The sequence below is a fragment of the Melanaphis sacchari genome, unplaced genomic scaffold, assembly GCF_002803265.2.
Source record: "Melanaphis sacchari strain LSU unplaced genomic scaffold, SCAv2.0 Contig44_pilon_pilon, whole genome shotgun sequence".
In the NCBI taxonomy this organism is placed as follows: domain Eukaryota; kingdom Metazoa; phylum Arthropoda; class Insecta; order Hemiptera; family Aphididae; genus Melanaphis; species Melanaphis sacchari.
The window spans coordinates 3,690,219-3,709,036 of record NW_020271295.1 but is presented as its reverse complement, the minus strand read 5'-3'; the positions used below and the strand labels follow the sequence as shown (position 1 = coordinate 3,709,036).

Below are 18,818 nucleotides of genomic sequence, written 5' to 3'. Positions count from 1 at the left end.
ACTACCAAAAAGAAAAAAAAAATCAAGCGGGCCAAAAGCATAGAAAGCAAAGAAAAAAAAGATTGTCAGATAAAAAGGTTTGCGAGCCATCAGTTAACCAAAAGGCTAATATTCTCGGTAATAAAAAAAAATATGAAATACGGTGAATGGGGGAGATACGGGTCGCACGACTCCCTTAAATACGCCTCTGGTCACACGATAATAACTTCTTTAGTCGGAGGCACAAAATATGAGCGTTGGCCCCCACGACCTGATCTTCGTATTTACTGTGTTAGTCATTGGTTCAAAATACTTTACTGTCGCGCTCTAGTTATGTGTAAAAAAAAGGTTTTTAGTTTAATGATTTGATAATCACGTAAGAAAATCTACCGCTTGGCGCATGACAGACAACGCTGATTTTCGTGACTCGACTATAGTAACGAAATGTAACATAACTAGAACATGCATTTTCGCGTTTTTATGGGTCGAAATAGACATTAATATTAATTTTATTCAAATATACAATATAAAAGCACCATTGTTAATCTCATCATGAGATGATTCGTGGGCATTACTAGGTACAAAGCAATAATCAGAAGTTGTATAAACAACATGCTGTTGCATATAATCTAACCGACTTAGCCCTACTTATGTCTAATCCAAAATTTTAATAAGCATTGATTATAGAATTCTATAATCAATGATAAAGCAAACTAATCCATTCAGGGGGCAAGATGGCCCATTGCCCCCATAACGTGAATTTTCTATATCTATTCGACAGCCGATAAAATGTATTACCGTTAGCGTTTCGATCGTGCCCGTTTTATCGGTCGCCGTCAAAAGCAAATCTAATCTAATCGAATATTTAAACTTGTTTGATGCAATAAAATGTCTAACCTTGGCGCTTAAATGGACTTGCATTGCTTAATTGCTATAGAAATATTAGTATTAACTGTGAAGAAGTAATTTACGAATTTGCCAAATCTAAAAGACGAAATGATTTTGTTCTGTGATCATTTTTTAATATTTGTTATATATTATTATTAATTATATATTACGTAATATTATTAATTAAACCATTTATATTACTTATCTAATTATTTTATTTATTTTATTGTACTGATAAACTGGGATTTAAATAATAATATTTACTTATTAGCTTACATAGTATGTACAATGTTTTTATCGGACTTAGGCTAAAATTTCATTTAAATGCCCCCCTTCCCCCGTAAATATGTTCTAGATCCGCGCCTGAATCCATTATACCTATATAAGTGTTAGCATATTGTAAAATTGAATAATTTTTATTCAAGTTATCTAAACTAGAGAACAAAATACATAATGATAAAATGATACTATATAATTATTTATTATAATAATTTTACTTTATTTACCTATTATATTAATTGTGATAAAACATTTAAACTCTAGTAAAACTCTATAGACTTTGTATTAACTATTAAGTAATAAATATTACTTTATAGTAGGTTAGTAGGTTGTATATTGTATATATATAATCATAGAATCAGATATTGATGGTATTGGTGTATGGATCATCTATGTCTTAATGCCCTACGACAGTGAGTGAGTATAACCTATGACACAAATCTAATACTTACTCAATGGTCTGTATCTAACACAGAGCAATATAGTTCTGTGGTATCAAATTACAATTTACATAATATTTACATGTTAAAATCTTAATCTACAAAACAAAATTTGATAAACTTATCAATTGACAATTATCACTATTCTCAAATCACTATCGGTAAAAAATTAAAATCGTTCCGTTTCAACTTTCAACTATAGTTTGTCTCGACTTGGGCATTCGAATGTATAATAATAATATGATATAATTATTATTAATATTTAAGAAAAAAATAGTTAGTATTTACTGCCTTTACTTTTAATCGATTTTTGTTTTTTCAACCATATGTTTTTTTTTTTTTAGACCAATGCATTGAGTTAAACTTAGTTTTGTTAATTGTATAATGTCGCAATAGCTCAGTTACTCAAACAGATAATGTAAAAACTCGTTAATTTTGGTTTTTAGTTTCAGATAATTAGTGCAATCAGTTAGTTGTTGATAATCTTCCATTACACATTTTCAATAGTATGTACCTCAAATGTCTTTTAACTTTTGAGCTTAATATTGGAGTTTTAAGTTGTTTTATTATTGGTATTTAAATATTGCAGTATGTATTTTGCTGTCCTTGATTAACTTAGTGCATGTGTGTATGCTATATGCAATATGCTTGTGTTATAGTCATTTTAATTGTACGCTGGAGGGGATTTTTACTGACCATCAAACATATTCAATGAGCTAGAATATTTTGATTACATTACATTCTATTTTAGTCAATGATTCACCTTTGGATATCCAGTATGTAAGTATTTATCAGTAATTTGTTTTCTTAATTTTGTGTTTAATATATATAAAATATTCTACATTTTGTCACAGTTTATTACATTTAATAATTCATTTTTACTTGTACAATATTGAATGGTCATAGCTAGAGCTGTGAATTGTTAGAAAAATGTATTTTTAATCTACTTATTATTAAACATAGCTTCTTTAACACAAAGTTTAAAAAGGTATTGCCTAATAAATATTTGATTTATTAGATTTTATTTTTATTTAATTTTTAATACTTTTCCACCAATTATATGAATTATTTTTCATATTGGTTATGTAAATATTGTAAGTATGATGTGCTTAATTAAAAATATCTTTGATTTAAAAATATTTTACTCTTGAGATTTTTAAATTATGAATTTTGTATATACTTGCAGCACATTTTTTACTAATATGGTTAATAATGTATTTAGTATTGAATTATCTGTGAATTATTCAATTCTCTAAGGAACAGTCCTAGGCCCCTAACTTTTTATTACTTACTTAAGTGGGCTATTAAATCAAAATATTGGCTGTGGAAAAATATTTTATTTTACTGATGATACTGTTATTCTTTTTAGCAGCTACTGTCAAAATAATATTGAAAGCATAGTAAACACTGGTTTTGACACAGTTAAAACTTGGTTTGATAATAATTCACTTCAAATTAATTATGATAAATCTAAATTCTTATAATTTAAAATTAAAAACATTATACATATTTGGAAATTAAAAAGTTTATTTTACATAATGAATCTTGTAAGCAAGACAGCAAAAACTGTGAAAGTGATTTCCCAGCTATTTTTAAGACAAATAAAATTTAATACTCATGTCTGCATATTGATAATTGTTTAAAATAAAATGTACATATCGATAAGTTAACAATTAAAAACATTTTTTTATGTGTGTAAAAATCTTAAAAATATCTTGAATAATAAACTTAAATAAATGTTATACAATCTATATGGTTACATATAGAATTGTTTTTAGGGATTCTGCTTATCAAACTCACATAAATAAACTTTAGTCCACATTAAACTCTTTAATTAAATACCTATTCAACAAGCCAAGACTATTTGCTATAAATGTACTATATAGAAAATTATAAATATTTTGCATTACTTCGCTTCATTTATTGTTTGATTACACCTTATTATTTAAGCATAAAAATTCCATTAAATTACCAAATCGTTCTCATTATACTCGTTATAAGCTCAATACTAATTTAACTATTCCTAAATTTAAAACTTGTTTTGCACAATCAGGGCCAGACTATGTATTTGTAAATGGTTGTGTTAAATTTAAAATTAGCCCTCAAAACTTTTACTATTTTCATTATTTAAAAAAAATTATCTCTGCCATTATTTATATTATGTAGCTTAACATAAGTTTATACAAGTACCTACATTAAACATTATACTGTCATTTCTTATTACTGTAAAACCGCATTATTAGGTTCTATGTTCTATTTTCTCTTTTATCTTGGTATCTATTTTATTTAAATTCCCAAAACCAATATTGTTAAGTCTTAAATCATAACTGTTTTATTATTATTTATGCTTTTTCACATATTATTCATTGTTTAACTTATATCATTAATTAATTAATTATTTATAAACTCACATTTCCTCACAGCCAATGGCTCGGAAGTGACCAACTTCTGTTAATTCAATTGTATTACAAAATGTAAAATTTTTAGTTGGAAAATAAATATTATTATTTATTAGGTATTGTTTTTGAAATTTTAATGCATTAAATTAACAGAATTATAGCTTTATCATTATAAATAATATAAATAACCATTAATAAATTTAGTGTGCTTGTTATAAAAATTAATAATATTTATTAATTTACTTACTTATCCATAAATAAATTATTCATATAATCAATCAAAATGATGGAACTATTTTTAAATATTCTATCACTTTTTAAAAGTTTTAATACAATTTTTGTAAATTTATAGTATACCCTAAACTTCACTTTTTTTTAACAATTTAGAATTAATAATAATTAACTACCTATCTAAAATAAGAATATCATTCTAATTTTCAATATAATGAAATTTATCAAAATACTTTTAACTATATTAATACACTGTTTTTATGCCAATAAACATCCTCATGGTTATTTAACAATGTGGTTATCTCTATTTGGTAACAAATATTTATTTGAAAGAAATTGTTTAAGTATTATTTATATAAGTAGCTAAAATAAATTTGATTGTTCATAAAAATGACCGCATAAGAATAATTTCTATTCATTAGAAATTATTACTATTATATGTATGCATTAATGTGAAAACTGCAAAAAGGCTCAGTAAACTTATACAGTCAATATGTTAAAACAAAATAATATCATTTAACTAATTTTTAATTAATAAACTCTTAGTTATTTATAAAACATTATTTTATTCATTTGAAAAAGGTATCCATTCAAATAGAATGGCAACTTTTATCTGTTTCATAAATAATACTTATTAATTGAAATATAAATTTAAAGAATTCTAATGTATAAATAATATAATGTTTTATTAAAATTGTATTTACATTGTTTAATTAAACTATTTAAGTTGTATTGTGTATACATATAGAAATGAGTATATGAAATATATCCTTTAAATTACTGATTTAAAAGTTAAAATTAAAACAATTACATCTTTCTATAATGTTTTTAAATATTTATCTATCAGAAAAATATTTGTATACCTTACAATAGTGGACACTTGTATGCAAAAATTATATTAAAAAAAAATATATATTAAATTTAGAACTTAGTATGTTGTTCAAAAACTCATAACATTTAATCTTAATCGACAAATTTATTATTTGATTATAATAGATTGTCACATAGAGAGTGTGTGAGCAGTTTTATGTTATACAAGTTATTATTAATACTTATTTCGTAAGCATTCTTGTAAGCGTCATTTGTTAAAATGAATTTTACAAAAACTATTACTGTAATAAAGGTGTTGCGTGCATTTTATTTTAAAGATTAAAAATATAGATTTTTACGAGAAATGGCCAGCAGTAATGTGTCATTGAAGTGTACCAAGAGATATAATTGTACAATGGAAGAAATATTAGGATGGAATATGTGAAGAAGGTTGGATTAAAAAATCAATCAATTAATTAAAATTATATTTATTTGTATATATATTATTGACAGTTTTTTATAAGATCAAAATATAAAATGATACTTTTGGCGCTTATGTCATATAGTCATAATTTTAATATTTTATGTAAAATAAGTGCCTTTAATCCAAAGGATATACATTTTTTTAGATTATGATTTTATTGTGCCTCTGGCAAATCATTTTTTGAGTGATTTAGATTTTTAAAAGCAGAATTAAAAATAATCAAAAAATCAATTAATATGAAGAAAAGTTTAAATTTAAAGTAACTGATGTTTTTTTCATAGTTTTTACTAAAATGTTTAAACTTTATTTCATTGCCATAATTATATCTATATCCTTAACTGCCCTTGAATATTCTTTTTTGTATATGAAATAAATAAAAAATTATTTAAAGAATTTTTTGCTAGACAATAATTTATCAAATTTAAGTTTTATATCAATAGAAAAAAGTTAAGATAAATGACTAGATATTGTATTATCAATAAATATTATAATTATTGAAACTTTTTCAAATTTCCATAATAGTTGTAAAATCATTTTAAAATAACTGCTCAATTATGACGATTAAGTTACACAGTTGTATAATATGTATTATATAACTATTAATATATTTTATATTTTTACCTGGTTGTAGTTTGCTAATGTATTATTATATTTTGAAATAAATATGTACTATAATTATAGTATTATTTAAATTAAATTAAAAAAATATATATTAGTTATTATTATTTTTCTTTTTAAATATGTATCTCATAATAACTAACCTAACTAGTGCTCCAAAATGCCTAGTGTCCATTGAGTCCCAGTAGAGCAAAACAAGAATTTAGAATGTTAAAAGATTAGATTACAGATTTGAATAATATTTTATTACAAAGGTACCATACTTAGATGTAAAGGGTACAAGATTGGGAAGTCTAGATTGTGGATGCTACTATTGCTCCCTCTCCCTCCATTTGTGTTACTACCACGAGACTGTGTCTGCCATAATACATGTTGGGCTCTCTTTGGCCTGCCCTAAAAAAGATATTGCGTTGCCACTGCCCTTTTCAAAATTTAAAAATTTAAAATACTTATAAGTTATTCAAAAAGATCCGAAATACATAAAAAAATTATTCCATGTTTAAAAAATGTTAATATATAAACTTTAAGTGAAAATTTAAATTTTTATAAAACTAATTATTGTTTTATGAATTAAGTTCAGCAAAATACCAAATCAATTTTTTTAAGAACTATTATATTTTTCTGCTATTTTGTTAGTTTTTACTGATTATTTATAAAAATACTGAACATTTTTATTTTTAAATCTAGTGAACTAGATCTAATAAATATAAGTTATGGAAATTGTTATGTATCTCAAACTGGCCGATTAGTTGTTATTTGTTTGAATCCTAGATCACATCATAGAATACTATAGTATTCTATGATCACATCCAATAATTAATGGAGATAGATAAAAGTGTTATTGCAATTAAATAATATAGTATAATTAAGATTAAGTACAGATGAAAAATACCTAAAAACTATATTAAAGCAAATATTTAAAAAACAATATTTTTTTATTTGCTTAATAGTTTTGATCTCTTAATACATACTAAAAGCTTGTACAATGAATTAATATATGCAATAAAATTAATAAAAATAACCTAAAAATACAAATTAAAAGTTTGTTTACTTTTAAAGTGTCTGTTATATAAAACAAATGTGCTTGGAATGCATTCTCTTAGAACACCAAAAAAGTAACGCACTTTGTATTGAAATCTAGGCCCAAATTATCAGTATTCAAATTAATAATACTATTAAAATAATATTTAATTTAAAACTTATTTAAAATGTGTACATTTTTAGTTAATTTGTAAAATATACTTTTAATCGTGGTTATAGATGAGTGATTCTGAGGCTGAGACTGCCTCTATGGAGACTACCAGGATGTATAAAGATGACCTAGAATTATCTCGTATGTCTTTATATCTTAGCTCTCAAGATCTGATAAACAACTCTCCAGAAGCTGCTCGACACATAAGGGTATTTGTATAGTATAATAAAAATTTAATTTAATTCTTTAGAATATGTTCTTTGCACTATTTGTTTCTTCTATTTAACCTACATACAACAGCAATTTGGCGTCCATTAAAACCAATCTTGTATTATTGGCTTTAATATGAGAGTGAATTTTTTTTTTATTATTGATCTTATTTTAAGCCCGGGAACTAAGGCTATTAGCTGAGGAAAGGAGCAGTAGATTTTTTTTATGTAAGGTTTTTGTTTATATAGGGTTGGAATACGTGTGTGTATATGTGTGCGCCATGGATTCATCACTAAGAATCCAGGTGGTCACCCATTTGAGAGCTATCAACACTAGTTGATGCTTGACCTCAGAACACATTAGTGACTAAGGCCAACCATCGCGTCATACCATGCCACCAAACTGAACTGATTAAACCTAAATTTACCTATTCATTTTATAAAACTTAATGTAAAAATATTATCTGTTGTATTTTTATATTGTAAACATTATACATTGTTAACTTATGTAAAATTGTCTGTGATATTCCAATTTATAAGAAAGTTATGAGCAGGGCTCGGGACTTTATGCATTTGCATATTTGTTCGGGACGTAAATAAAATAAAACTGATCCGATACAAATTTGTGTTGTGGTGTTTGGAGTTAAAGTTTAAAAGTTTATTGTGCATATGTTTGCATATTTTGGAATTTTTTTCTACAAATGCATATTTTTAATATTTATTGATTTTTATTGCATATTTTAAAATTATTTTTGATTATTTTTTTCTTAAATCATATTTTTAGTAAATTAATCAATTTTATCTACATGATTTTGTCAGCAATAATACCGATAAGGCGATAATCAATAGCGTTATGGGGAACCCATTTTATTTATAGCTCTGAAGACAATATTATTATTATTTAATCTGTTTTTTACATTTACAGTATTATTTTGTTTGCCAGTACACAGTGATCGACGCCCGACGGACTACGATCGTTATCGTGTCAATGCATATATCGTCAATCGTTGTCGTGTTCGTATTTGTATTCGTTATTTTGTATTTATTAGTGCTCGTATTTGTGTTATAATATGCCAAAAGAAAAAAAAACACAAGTTAGTCGGTTAAAAAGTTTTATTTCGGAATTTGGGGATAATGTATTTTCTTACCAGACTTACCAGAAGACTTAGATATTAATGATCTGACATATTTTAAATATGCTCCCATCACATCGGTAAACGTAGAAAGATCATTTTCCGCCTATAAAACTTTACTTACAAATAATAGAAGGTCTTTCAAAGTCGAGAACATAAAAAAACATTTGATAATCCAGTGTAACGCAAGTAAGTACATAATTAGAATTATAAAATGATTATTTTTTAATACATAAAAATTATAATTGCTAGGTATAGATGATGCTGAGTGTTGAAAAATCCAAAGACCTCCAATTCAACAGTTTTTACATTTTATTTTATTAATATAGCATGTATAAAATATACATTTTTAGTCATATATACAAGATATGTTTTTTTTTTAAATTAAATTTGAATAAGTATGTATTTTTTAATTAAAAATAAATGCATATTAAAGCGCATATTTTGATATTTTTTGGTGCATATGTATGCGCATATTTTTAAGATTTTAAGCACATAAAGTCCCGAGCCCTGGTTATGAGTATTTAGAATATTAAAATTTAAAAATACTTGTGTATTACAGACAAATTTAAATATTATAAAAAAAAGTCAAAGTTCAAATATAGATAATATTCTTTAATTTAAGTTTTATAATAATTTTGTTTAATATTAAAGCTAATAATATTGGTTCTGCTTAACACAAATTATCTATGTTACTATGATTTGAAGAGAAAAACAAATAATGCACTACATATTTTTAATTAAATATTATCATAGAATATATCCTAATGAATTTCTATTGTTTAGCCGGATAGCATAACATTTGATTCAACACCAGGTGATATATCTGTGGATTTTGTACTCGTTTCATCATCCAAAGCTAAAGCTCCAGTAGATATAGATGGATGGAACCGTAGATCTGCTTTTGAGGAAAGAATCAAGGAACAAGGATTACTTCTTGAAGAAGATGTTGTTGGTGGGTTGACATTTGTCAAAGTGCATGCACCTATACCAGTGTTACGTAGATATTGTGAAATATTAAAACTGCGAATGCCCATGAAAGAGGTAAATTTTGTTTTAAGTTATTTTTCAAAACAACTTAAAAGTTTGTTAATAATATATAATTTATAAAAAAAATAGATTTTGCTAAAAACAATTTAAGAATTAATGTAGAACTTTGATTCTTTGGTAAATGAACTGTGGAATTATAAATAAAAAATTGATATGCAAATAAACAGCTTTGTGTTGCATTATGTACTGTATACTTCAAGTATGTTCACTGAGAGAATTTAACTGTTACGCATATAACTGTAGGTTACTCTTTTAACTTTTACCTATTTAGCTATTCTCCATCTTTATTTGTTGATCAGTTATTATAAATGGTACTGTGGTACGAAATAACTGTTTTTTTTTTTTTTTTTGTTTGTGTACACTCATATTCTCTCGATGAACATGTAATGTTTGAGTTATAAATTTTTGTATTTTAGTATCCAATGACTGAACATATTCCAGAAAAGGGTTTTGATCTAATAGAGAAGATAAAAAAAATTATTGGTCGCGTAATAAGAATTTTTGTTACTATTGATCCAGGACCATTTGTACCAACTAAGTACATCCTGACAGCAGAGTATTCGCGGGAAAAAAGTTATTTGTCAGTCTTTAGATATCATTATTTTAACCACATTTATATTTCATAATATGTATATAATTTTATATTTTAATATTAGGTTTAATGAGGATGATCCAGAATTTTTTTCTGCCGAAGTTCGAACATTAGTTATAGATTTCATTCTAAACAGAGTTAGCTGGGGAAAAGATCAAGCAGATATTAATTGTGTTGGAATTCAGTGTCTTTTAGATGGAGGTGTTTATAGAGCTGCTTATCCTTTACATGATGTAAGTACAATATTTCAAAAACTTAGTATTTAGTTTAAATTTTTTATCAAATTTATTTAGCAAAAGACCTTCATATTTTTATTTTTTTAAATAAAATATTATCTTCTATATTTTTTTCTTTAGTGTACAAAATAAAAATAAAATAAGGGGACTTAAGTTTATCAATGTTTGATCTATTTAAATAATATTTCTTTTTACCTTGATAACTTTTATTACAGTTTTGCTCAATCAGGTATAAAAATCATATGATATATATAATTTTTTTTTTTTAAATTAATAATAAGATTAGTGTACAATTTTTAAATTTAGATACATTTGTCTATATTTTGATGGAGGATACATGATTGTATGTTTTACTCTTTGCAAGTTTATCTTATTTAAATAATTTTTTTTAGTTTGTGTGGTGTTGAAACTATTGATTCTGATGGTCTGTCTAATGCATTTATTTATTAGTTATGTTCAATTATAGCGTACTCCCTTTTTTTTTACTTTTTAGTCATTTTCTAGGTAAAGATATCTTTCAATTTTAAAATTTAGTTCTGTTATGCCCATATCCCTATATCAAGTGATCATTTTAACATTGTTTATCACAAACCTACCTCTGTTTAATCTCACTCATCCAAGTTGTTTGAAGTTTAAATTTTAAATTTTATTAAACTATTGTTGATTAATATCCTATTTAAAAAGCAACATAGGTTTTGACTGAGTATATCTAAAACTACTTACAACTCAGCTTTTACTAATTTTGTGTTAGAATCCTTTTAAAAGGATTCCTAGTTAATATTGTCTACTCAAATTTACTTATTTTGAGTTTGTTATTCCTCATTAGCTTATATTTATACCAATATTTCAAATGTGCTTGACCTGCCTACCCTTGCTGAATTTAGAATAATGTTAAATTTAAAATGTATTTATGCTTTTGTAAAAAAAAAAAAAAAATGACCTTGATCTTTGCCATTTCTAATAAATTTAAAGTTCTTTCACATTCATTTTAGTTTCAAAATATCTTCTATATTCTCATATTTAACACTAGTTTTCACAAAATGAATCTCTTAAACAAATTATGTCTCTTGCCAATGAGGACCCCACATTTGATGATAATTTGTTTTGATAATATATTGTTTTTAATTATTTCTTTTATTATTATTATTATTCTATTGTATTTTTTATTATTTAATTGTTATCTGGAATATATTGCTATTTTATTATCTACATTGTTACCTGTGTGGCTGTGCTGTATACTCTAAGGCTTTGTATAAAACAGGGGAACCCGTATATTTTGTAACTAATAAATAATATAGCACCCTCATACATTATTAAAACTGTACTTTAATTTAAACAAAATGATTCAGATGGGCAGAGGTTAGGAAAATGAGTATGATATTCAACTAATATATGGCTGGATTCCCAAAAAAGCTTATAGGAAAAATAGTTTTCAAAAAAAAAAAATTATAAATTTATGATACTATAGAGTATAGGTCATATATATAGTATATATTATTATTGTTAGAATAATATTAATTAAATAGTATTTTACCTTGTTGTCAATGAAGAAAAATATGTATTATTGATATTTTTTAATATGCTTTACTTTACATATATTTGTATATATTTTAATTTAATAATGTTGATAATTTAAAAAATCTATGTTTAAAGAATAAAATTTTAATTTTTAAAGTTTTAATTTTGTTAAATTTAAACTAAATTTGTCTTTTACATCAAAATAAACTACATTATATTTATATTTACATAAAATTAAATATTTAAATATATCTAATAAAATTATTTTCCTTTGATGGTTTTTATAATATGTATAATGTTGTAGTTTTTTTTTTTTTTTTTGGATTTTAGTTCTTTATGATTAATCATGTCTTGATGCAATATATTATTCATTAAATTAAACTCTAACATATTTTTATAATCAAGAATAATGACTATTTATTTAGATCCATTCAACAATAATAGTAATCAGAGTTAAAATTTAAATATTATTAAAATAGTTTAAATCATTGAATTTATTTCATACTTCCGTATAAAATTATATTAAGTATTAAAATTTATTTTATAAGTTTTTTTTTTTTTTTTTAACGCTAAAACAGTAAAGTTTGGTATAATAATATTAAAGGTTGCTGTAAAATCCATATTAACAATAGAATAGAAGAAAAAGGAAAAATAATTTACATTTTATAATTAATCTGTAATATTTCAATGACACGAAAAATCCAGTATAATAAATATTTGTGTCTATAAGAAGTGGTATAAGCTTTGCTTAAAGGTTGGAAGAATAGTAGATTATTAGACAAATATATAGGAAATCAAGCCCTATAAACAGAAATTACTTAGTATTTATTAAGGTTAAAGAATAAGCCCAGATGATGGGTCTATTCATTAAAAATATTAAGTTGATCTTGTAAAATTTAATAATCTTTGGTAGACTCAATTTTATAGAATATTTTTATTTTTTTTTATTAAAGCTAACTTGTGACAAATTGTGCATAGGTAGGTATTTAAAACTTTTATCAATTGAAAGATAAATAAATATAATTTCCTTTTTTAGGGAGAATATACTACTGAAAATTCATTACGCCACCAGCTGTATGTTGAATGGGCTATGATGAGTAAATGGATCCGTAAACAGCCCATTGATCAGATTAAAGAGTATTTGGGTGTAAAATATGCATTTTACTTCACATGGTTAGGATTCTACACACATCTGTTAATTCCAGCTGCTATTTTGGGTTTAATTGTATTTTTCTATGGTATTTTCACTTTTCCTAATAATAGATTTAGGTAATTTCATATTGTTTATTGTGGTATATTGAATTTAATTTTTATATATTAAATTAAAATGTTGGTTTAGTTCTGATATTTGTAATGCAACAGATACAATAATGTGCCCATTGTGTGACCGTACTTGTGATTATTGGGAACTTTCTAACACCTGTTTTTATGCGAGGTTAACATATTTATTTGACAACGACCTGACTGTGATATTTGCCTTTCTAATGTCTATTTGGGGTTAGTTCCTATATATTATTTAATAATTTAAATATTATTAACTAAAATATATTCCATTTTTAAGCTACTCTTTTTCTTGAACTGTGGAAACGATATTCAGCTACTATTACACATCGCTGGGGATTAACAGGATTCACTTTTGAAGCTGAACATCCAAGGCCACAATACTTGGCACGTCTATCTGGATCTAATCATACTAAAGTAAACATAATCACAGGAAATATTGAACCAACTGTGCCTCTCTGGAAAAAAATTCCTGCAACATTATTTAGCATTTCTGTTCTTTTACTATTAGTAAGGTTCATTAAGCTGGTATTAATTTATTAATTAATCTTTAAATTAACCTTTGTTTTTAAGATTGTAGTTGCCATTGCTGCTGTGTTTGGAGTTGTACTATATCGCATGTCTGTCTTAGCATCACTTAGTCTTACAAATCAATCTGATTGGATGAGTACTTATAGCAATATATTTATTCCAACTACAGCAGCTATCATTAATTTGGTTTGCATTCAATTATTAAATCTTGTAAGTATCTATATTTTTTAAATAATATAACTAGGATCTAGGAGCCAAAGAAATAGAATATTCCTAAAAAGAAAAAAGAAATATTTAAATACTAATTTTATTATTGTTTTGTGTAACATTACATTTTAAGCAGTACAAATATTTTTATATTCAACTTTGAGAGTGGTTTCTAGTAGATAATTGTATTCATTTGATACTTTTTTTGAAAGGAGAGAAGTCAGAAGCAAAAAATATGTTCTGTACTTATCAAAATAGTTATAAAAAACTAAAACAAATTGATAGAAAAATGAGAATATTTACTATTTAAGTAACCTCGATTAATCTTTAATAAAATTAATCTAATTTTTTGTTGTTATTCAAAATATACATTACTATAAATTTAAAAATAGTTAAATATCATTTTCTATATTTCTTCATTAGATTCATACATAATATAATAACTACTCCTCAAATAACTTTGGCATAAGCATTTGAAATTGTTAAATTTTTTGGATTCTGAGCGATGAATAGATTCATTTTACACTGATGTGGTTTTTTTTTACTTTTATGTTTATGCAAAATATGTAATTTTCAACTTTGAAGGTAGTTTTGAGTACCAAATTGGAAAATTAGAGTTTTCTTTTTGAAAAAAACTTGAAATTGTTGTACGTAATTCCCTCATAAGTATATATTAACCAATTAAAAAATATCAATAATTGTAGAAGAGTTTCTTAAGAAGTTTTTAAATTTTGATTAAATAAAAGCTCAAAAACAGTCAAATTAATTTTTTATGAGCATTTGTAACTAAATTTTTTATGATACCTGTAACACAGTTATTTCTCAAACAGTTTTTGATATTTTTTTGTAATTAAAAAATTAATGTAGATTCTGAAAAATTTCATTAAACGATTATATTTTTATTTGTAACAAAAATTTTCAAAATATTTTGAAATTTTTTAAATTACTTATAGACATTTTAAATTTTTTGTAGTTTTTTCTATACTGATAAATAAATTATCACTATGTAAAAAATGCTTAAAATTTTAATACAATGTTCCTCATAAATTACTTGTTTATAAATTAAAAAATATTGAAAATACTAAAAATTATATTTGTGTAAATAAAGTTTAATAATATACATTCAAGTATTATGTCCTCTTAAATAACATTTTTTAGTTTTTATGTAATTTAGTTCAAATAATAATTTAAATTGTCAATAAATAAAAAATGTTAACTACAAATTTTTGATATTTTTAAATTAGTAATTGAACAACTTCTGAAAACAATTATGATTAATTTTCAAGTATTTTTCCCCTATGAATATTTTTTTACTAATATTTATAAAAAAAAGGAAAATTTCAAATATCTATAAATAGCCCAAAAAGAATAAAAATTATACAATATATAGGAAACTCTAACATAAACCATTCTGTAAAAATAATAACTATTCAAAGTTATTTTTTTATGTTGCACCAAAAATCAAAATCAATTTTGTTAGTAACTGGGTTTGCATAAAAATGTCTAATTTTCTTTAATCTTTTCTTACTTTTTTAAATAATTTTGAAAAAACACTGAAAATTTTCGATTTTAATCTCTCTAAAATGCAGACTTAGATCCAGTTTGTTATCTAAAATCATCACATAATTAAATAAAAATCGAAACATTTTTTGACTACTTATTGTGTATATATATAGTACGTATACAGAAAAAAAACCATAGTTGTAAAATTAATACATTTAGTGTTCCATTCAAAATTTAGTATAAATCAATAATAGCAGTATCAATATATTATAAGATATATCCTCAGAAATATAGGTTGATCACTTCTGCTTAATACTGTTTTATATTATATACAATGACTTTTTTTTAATTTAAATTTAACACAATATATATTCTAATTAATTACTTTATTACCTTACTATAAAACAGAGCAAGTTTATACTTTTTTCACCTTATACAAAAATGCAATAAAGTTTTTTTTAGATTGATCTAGTTTTAAATTAATGTTGAGCGAAAATTAAATTATTATATTTTACAATAATAATATTATTATATGAAATCTGTAAAAACATAAATTAGGCTTTTTATAAATGTATATTTTTTTTGTTAAAATTTTTTAAATTTAAACTTTTATTGCGTTAAACAGATTTGGCTTGTTTTTAATATTTTAAATATTCTAATAATAAAAAAAAAACTTTTTTATTTGTTAATATAGTATAGTATTGTTTAGGTTTATGATAAAGTTGCCATTTATTTGACTGAAATGGAACTACTACGCACACAAACCGAATTTGATGAATCTTTAACAATAAAAATTTACCTCTTCCAATTTGTAAATTATTATACATCAATAATTTATATAGCTTTTTTAAAAGGCAAAAATGTTGGTTATCCAGCTAAATATTTGCGTATATTCGGTCTTCGACAAGAAGAAGTAAGATATACACATAATTATTTAACTATACTTGATCAATAATATTCAATGATCATTATGATTTTAGTGTAGTCCAGGTGGATGTCTCATGGAATTAAGCATCCAGTTATTCATTATAATGGTTGGGCAACAAGCATTAAACACTGTTGTTGAAATGATAATTCCGTAAAATTTTATTTGTTTTTTGATCAAAAGTCAAAAACTAAAATTGTTTTAATTATAGTGTGGGTTTAAATTGGTTCAATTCATTGACTGAGAACACAGGTCGCTTAGATAATCTGAAATCAACATCCGAAGAGGAAGATTTGGCTACAGCTATTAAAAAACCATGGATTGAAGATTATAGACTTTTGGATTGGGGACCAAGAGGTCTCTTTCCAGAATATTTAGAGATGGGTAATATTTTGAAAAAACATTTAACCAATTAGTTATATTAATATTGAATGTACTTATACATTTTTAGTTATGCAATATGGTTTTGTAACATTATTTGTTACTGCATTTCCACTGGGTCCTTTCTTTGCATTGTTAAACAATGTGTTTGAAATGAGGTTAGATGCAAAAAAGTTTTTGAAATATTTCCGTCGACCAATTCCTCATAGAGTGCCTAATATTGGTGTATGGTATCGAGTATTGGATATTTTGGGAAAGTTAGCAGTTATCACAAATGTTAGTATTTTATTCTAATAAATTAATTTAGTTTATTAATAGTAAATTATGCTTTATAGGCATTTATAATAGCATTTTCTTCCAATTATATACCTCGTATGGTTTACATAAGTTTAGTGAGTGAAGACAACACAGATAAGGGTTTTTTAAACAATACTTTAGCTTATTTTGATACCAAAGACTTTGAAAAAGGAGTCGCTCCATTGTCATCATCGTATGCTAATGTTACTTATTGCCGGTAAATATGCTGCTCAATTTTTTCTAAAGACATTTTTAAGATTCACCGTAATATTTATATCATTGCATAGGTATAAAGACTATAGAAATCCACCATGGTCCCCACAAAAGTATGAAAGACCAACATTTTATTATGAAGTGCTTGTTGCACGTCTCACATTCATTGTTATATTTCAAGTAAGTAAAAATTATTAATATAATTTTATCGTGTTCTAATCTATTAGTTTTTCAGAATATTGTATCATTAGTAAAAGTAGCAGTTCAATGGTTGATACCAGATGTTCCAAATACCCTCAGCGACAGGATTAAACGAGAATCTTACCTTACTACTCAAATGATAATTAAGAATGAGGCGAAAAAAGCAGCAGGCATAAAAGAAAAAGTTTTGTAACCACGAAGGAATACACAGCACATATCCAATATACTAATTTATATTATCTATTATTTATTAATATAGTTCAATTTTTTTGTTAAACCATACCATGTACCATACTCGTATGTTACTTTATTTATTTTAATTATATTTTAATATTTATAATCATTTTTATTTTAAACAATATAACATTTGAACACTGTTATGTTGGTTTTGTTTTCTTATTTGATTGTGTTTGTGTGTTCTCTTCAAAACAACAATAAAAACCATTAATCTAACTGAAAACTTAATGAACTGTCTTCTTTACCTTTCAGAAATTGAACACATGGATGGCATGTTGCACGGCATCAATTCACCACAAAGCTTATAAGACCAGTACTTCTAAAAGGTCTTGAAGACCTTCTTATTTATTGTTAAAAATGATGTTCGGTTTAACCGGACTCTATATATTAATATATTTATTATACCAACTATCTAAGTAAGTGAGGCCCAACCTTTTTTTTGTTTTCAGCAGACCAAAATAGTAAAATACTAAGTAAATGAGCCACTATAATAAAAAAAAAAATTAAACATATGAAAATAATGGTATTTTTTAAATATTTTGTTTTAACTTAATAATTGGACACAGGTTGGGCATCGCTGAACGCTAATTTTAGTCATTCTCTTGTGTTCATGGTTTTTAGTATTAAATATAAAGCATTTTGCAATTTTACTTAGTAATCATTAACATTTTTTATGCACAAATCCACAAACATGCTTGTATTAATTAATTATTTAACTTTTATAATTTACATTCATATAATACAAAAAAATGTTAGTAATTATAATAACCAAAGATCCTCATTAAAAATAGACTTACTTGTTTGTTATCACTCTAGAACTAGGTGACCTAACATCGGCGATCTAATTTTAAATCTAAAATTTCTATATTCACAATAAATATCTCTGTATTACTATTATATCTTACATGAAGGATATTCTAGTATGTCATCTATTTAAAGAAAAAGGGTAAATAGTAAATACCTCATATAATATTTGAAAATATA

General features: G+C 24.5%; 1 protein-coding gene across 6 annotated transcripts; it reads left to right on the top strand.

Moving 5' to 3' along the window:
- Nucleotides 1–1,548: 1,548 nt before the first annotated feature.
- LOC112598043 (anoctamin-1) lies at nt 1,549–18,484 on the top strand. 6 transcript variants are annotated; one of them, XM_025344366.1, is made up of 18 exons: nt 1,549–1,563; nt 2,033–2,092; nt 7,389–7,529; nt 9,449–9,706; nt 10,129–10,292; nt 10,369–10,537; nt 13,095–13,327; nt 13,398–13,555; nt 13,620–13,849; nt 13,913–14,080; nt 16,290–16,493; nt 16,561–16,658; nt 16,717–16,889; nt 16,957–17,162; nt 17,222–17,400; nt 17,471–17,576; nt 17,632–17,767; nt 18,087–18,142. In XM_025344366.1, the coding sequence occupies exons 3-18, from the start codon at nt 7,389–7,391 to the stop codon at nt 18,140–18,142; spliced, it is 2,679 nt and encodes an 892-aa protein (XP_025200151.1). In that variant the 5' UTR covers nt 1,549–1,563; nt 2,033–2,092. The 6 variants fall into 6 exon arrangements, with proteins under 6 accessions (XP_025200151.1, XP_025200148.1, XP_025200150.1 ...); XM_025344363.1 differs by lacking the exon at nt 1,549–1,563 and adding an exon at nt 2,176–2,366 and having other exon boundaries at nt 1,963–2,092; XM_025344364.1 differs by lacking the exons at nt 1,549–1,563; nt 2,033–2,092 and adding exons at nt 2,118–2,174; nt 2,246–2,366.
- The last annotated feature ends 334 nt before the right edge of the window (nt 18,485–18,818 follow it).

Coding starts and splice junctions, on each gene's coding strand:
- LOC112598043 (XM_025344362.1), top strand. Junction 7,530..9,448: donor AAGCTGCTCGACACATAAGG/GTATTTGTATAG, acceptor TCTATTGTTTAG/CCGGATAGCATAACATTTGA. Junction 13,328..13,397: donor TTTCCTAATAATAGATTTAG/GTAATTTCATAT, acceptor ATGTTGGTTTAG/TTCTGATATTTGTAATGCAA.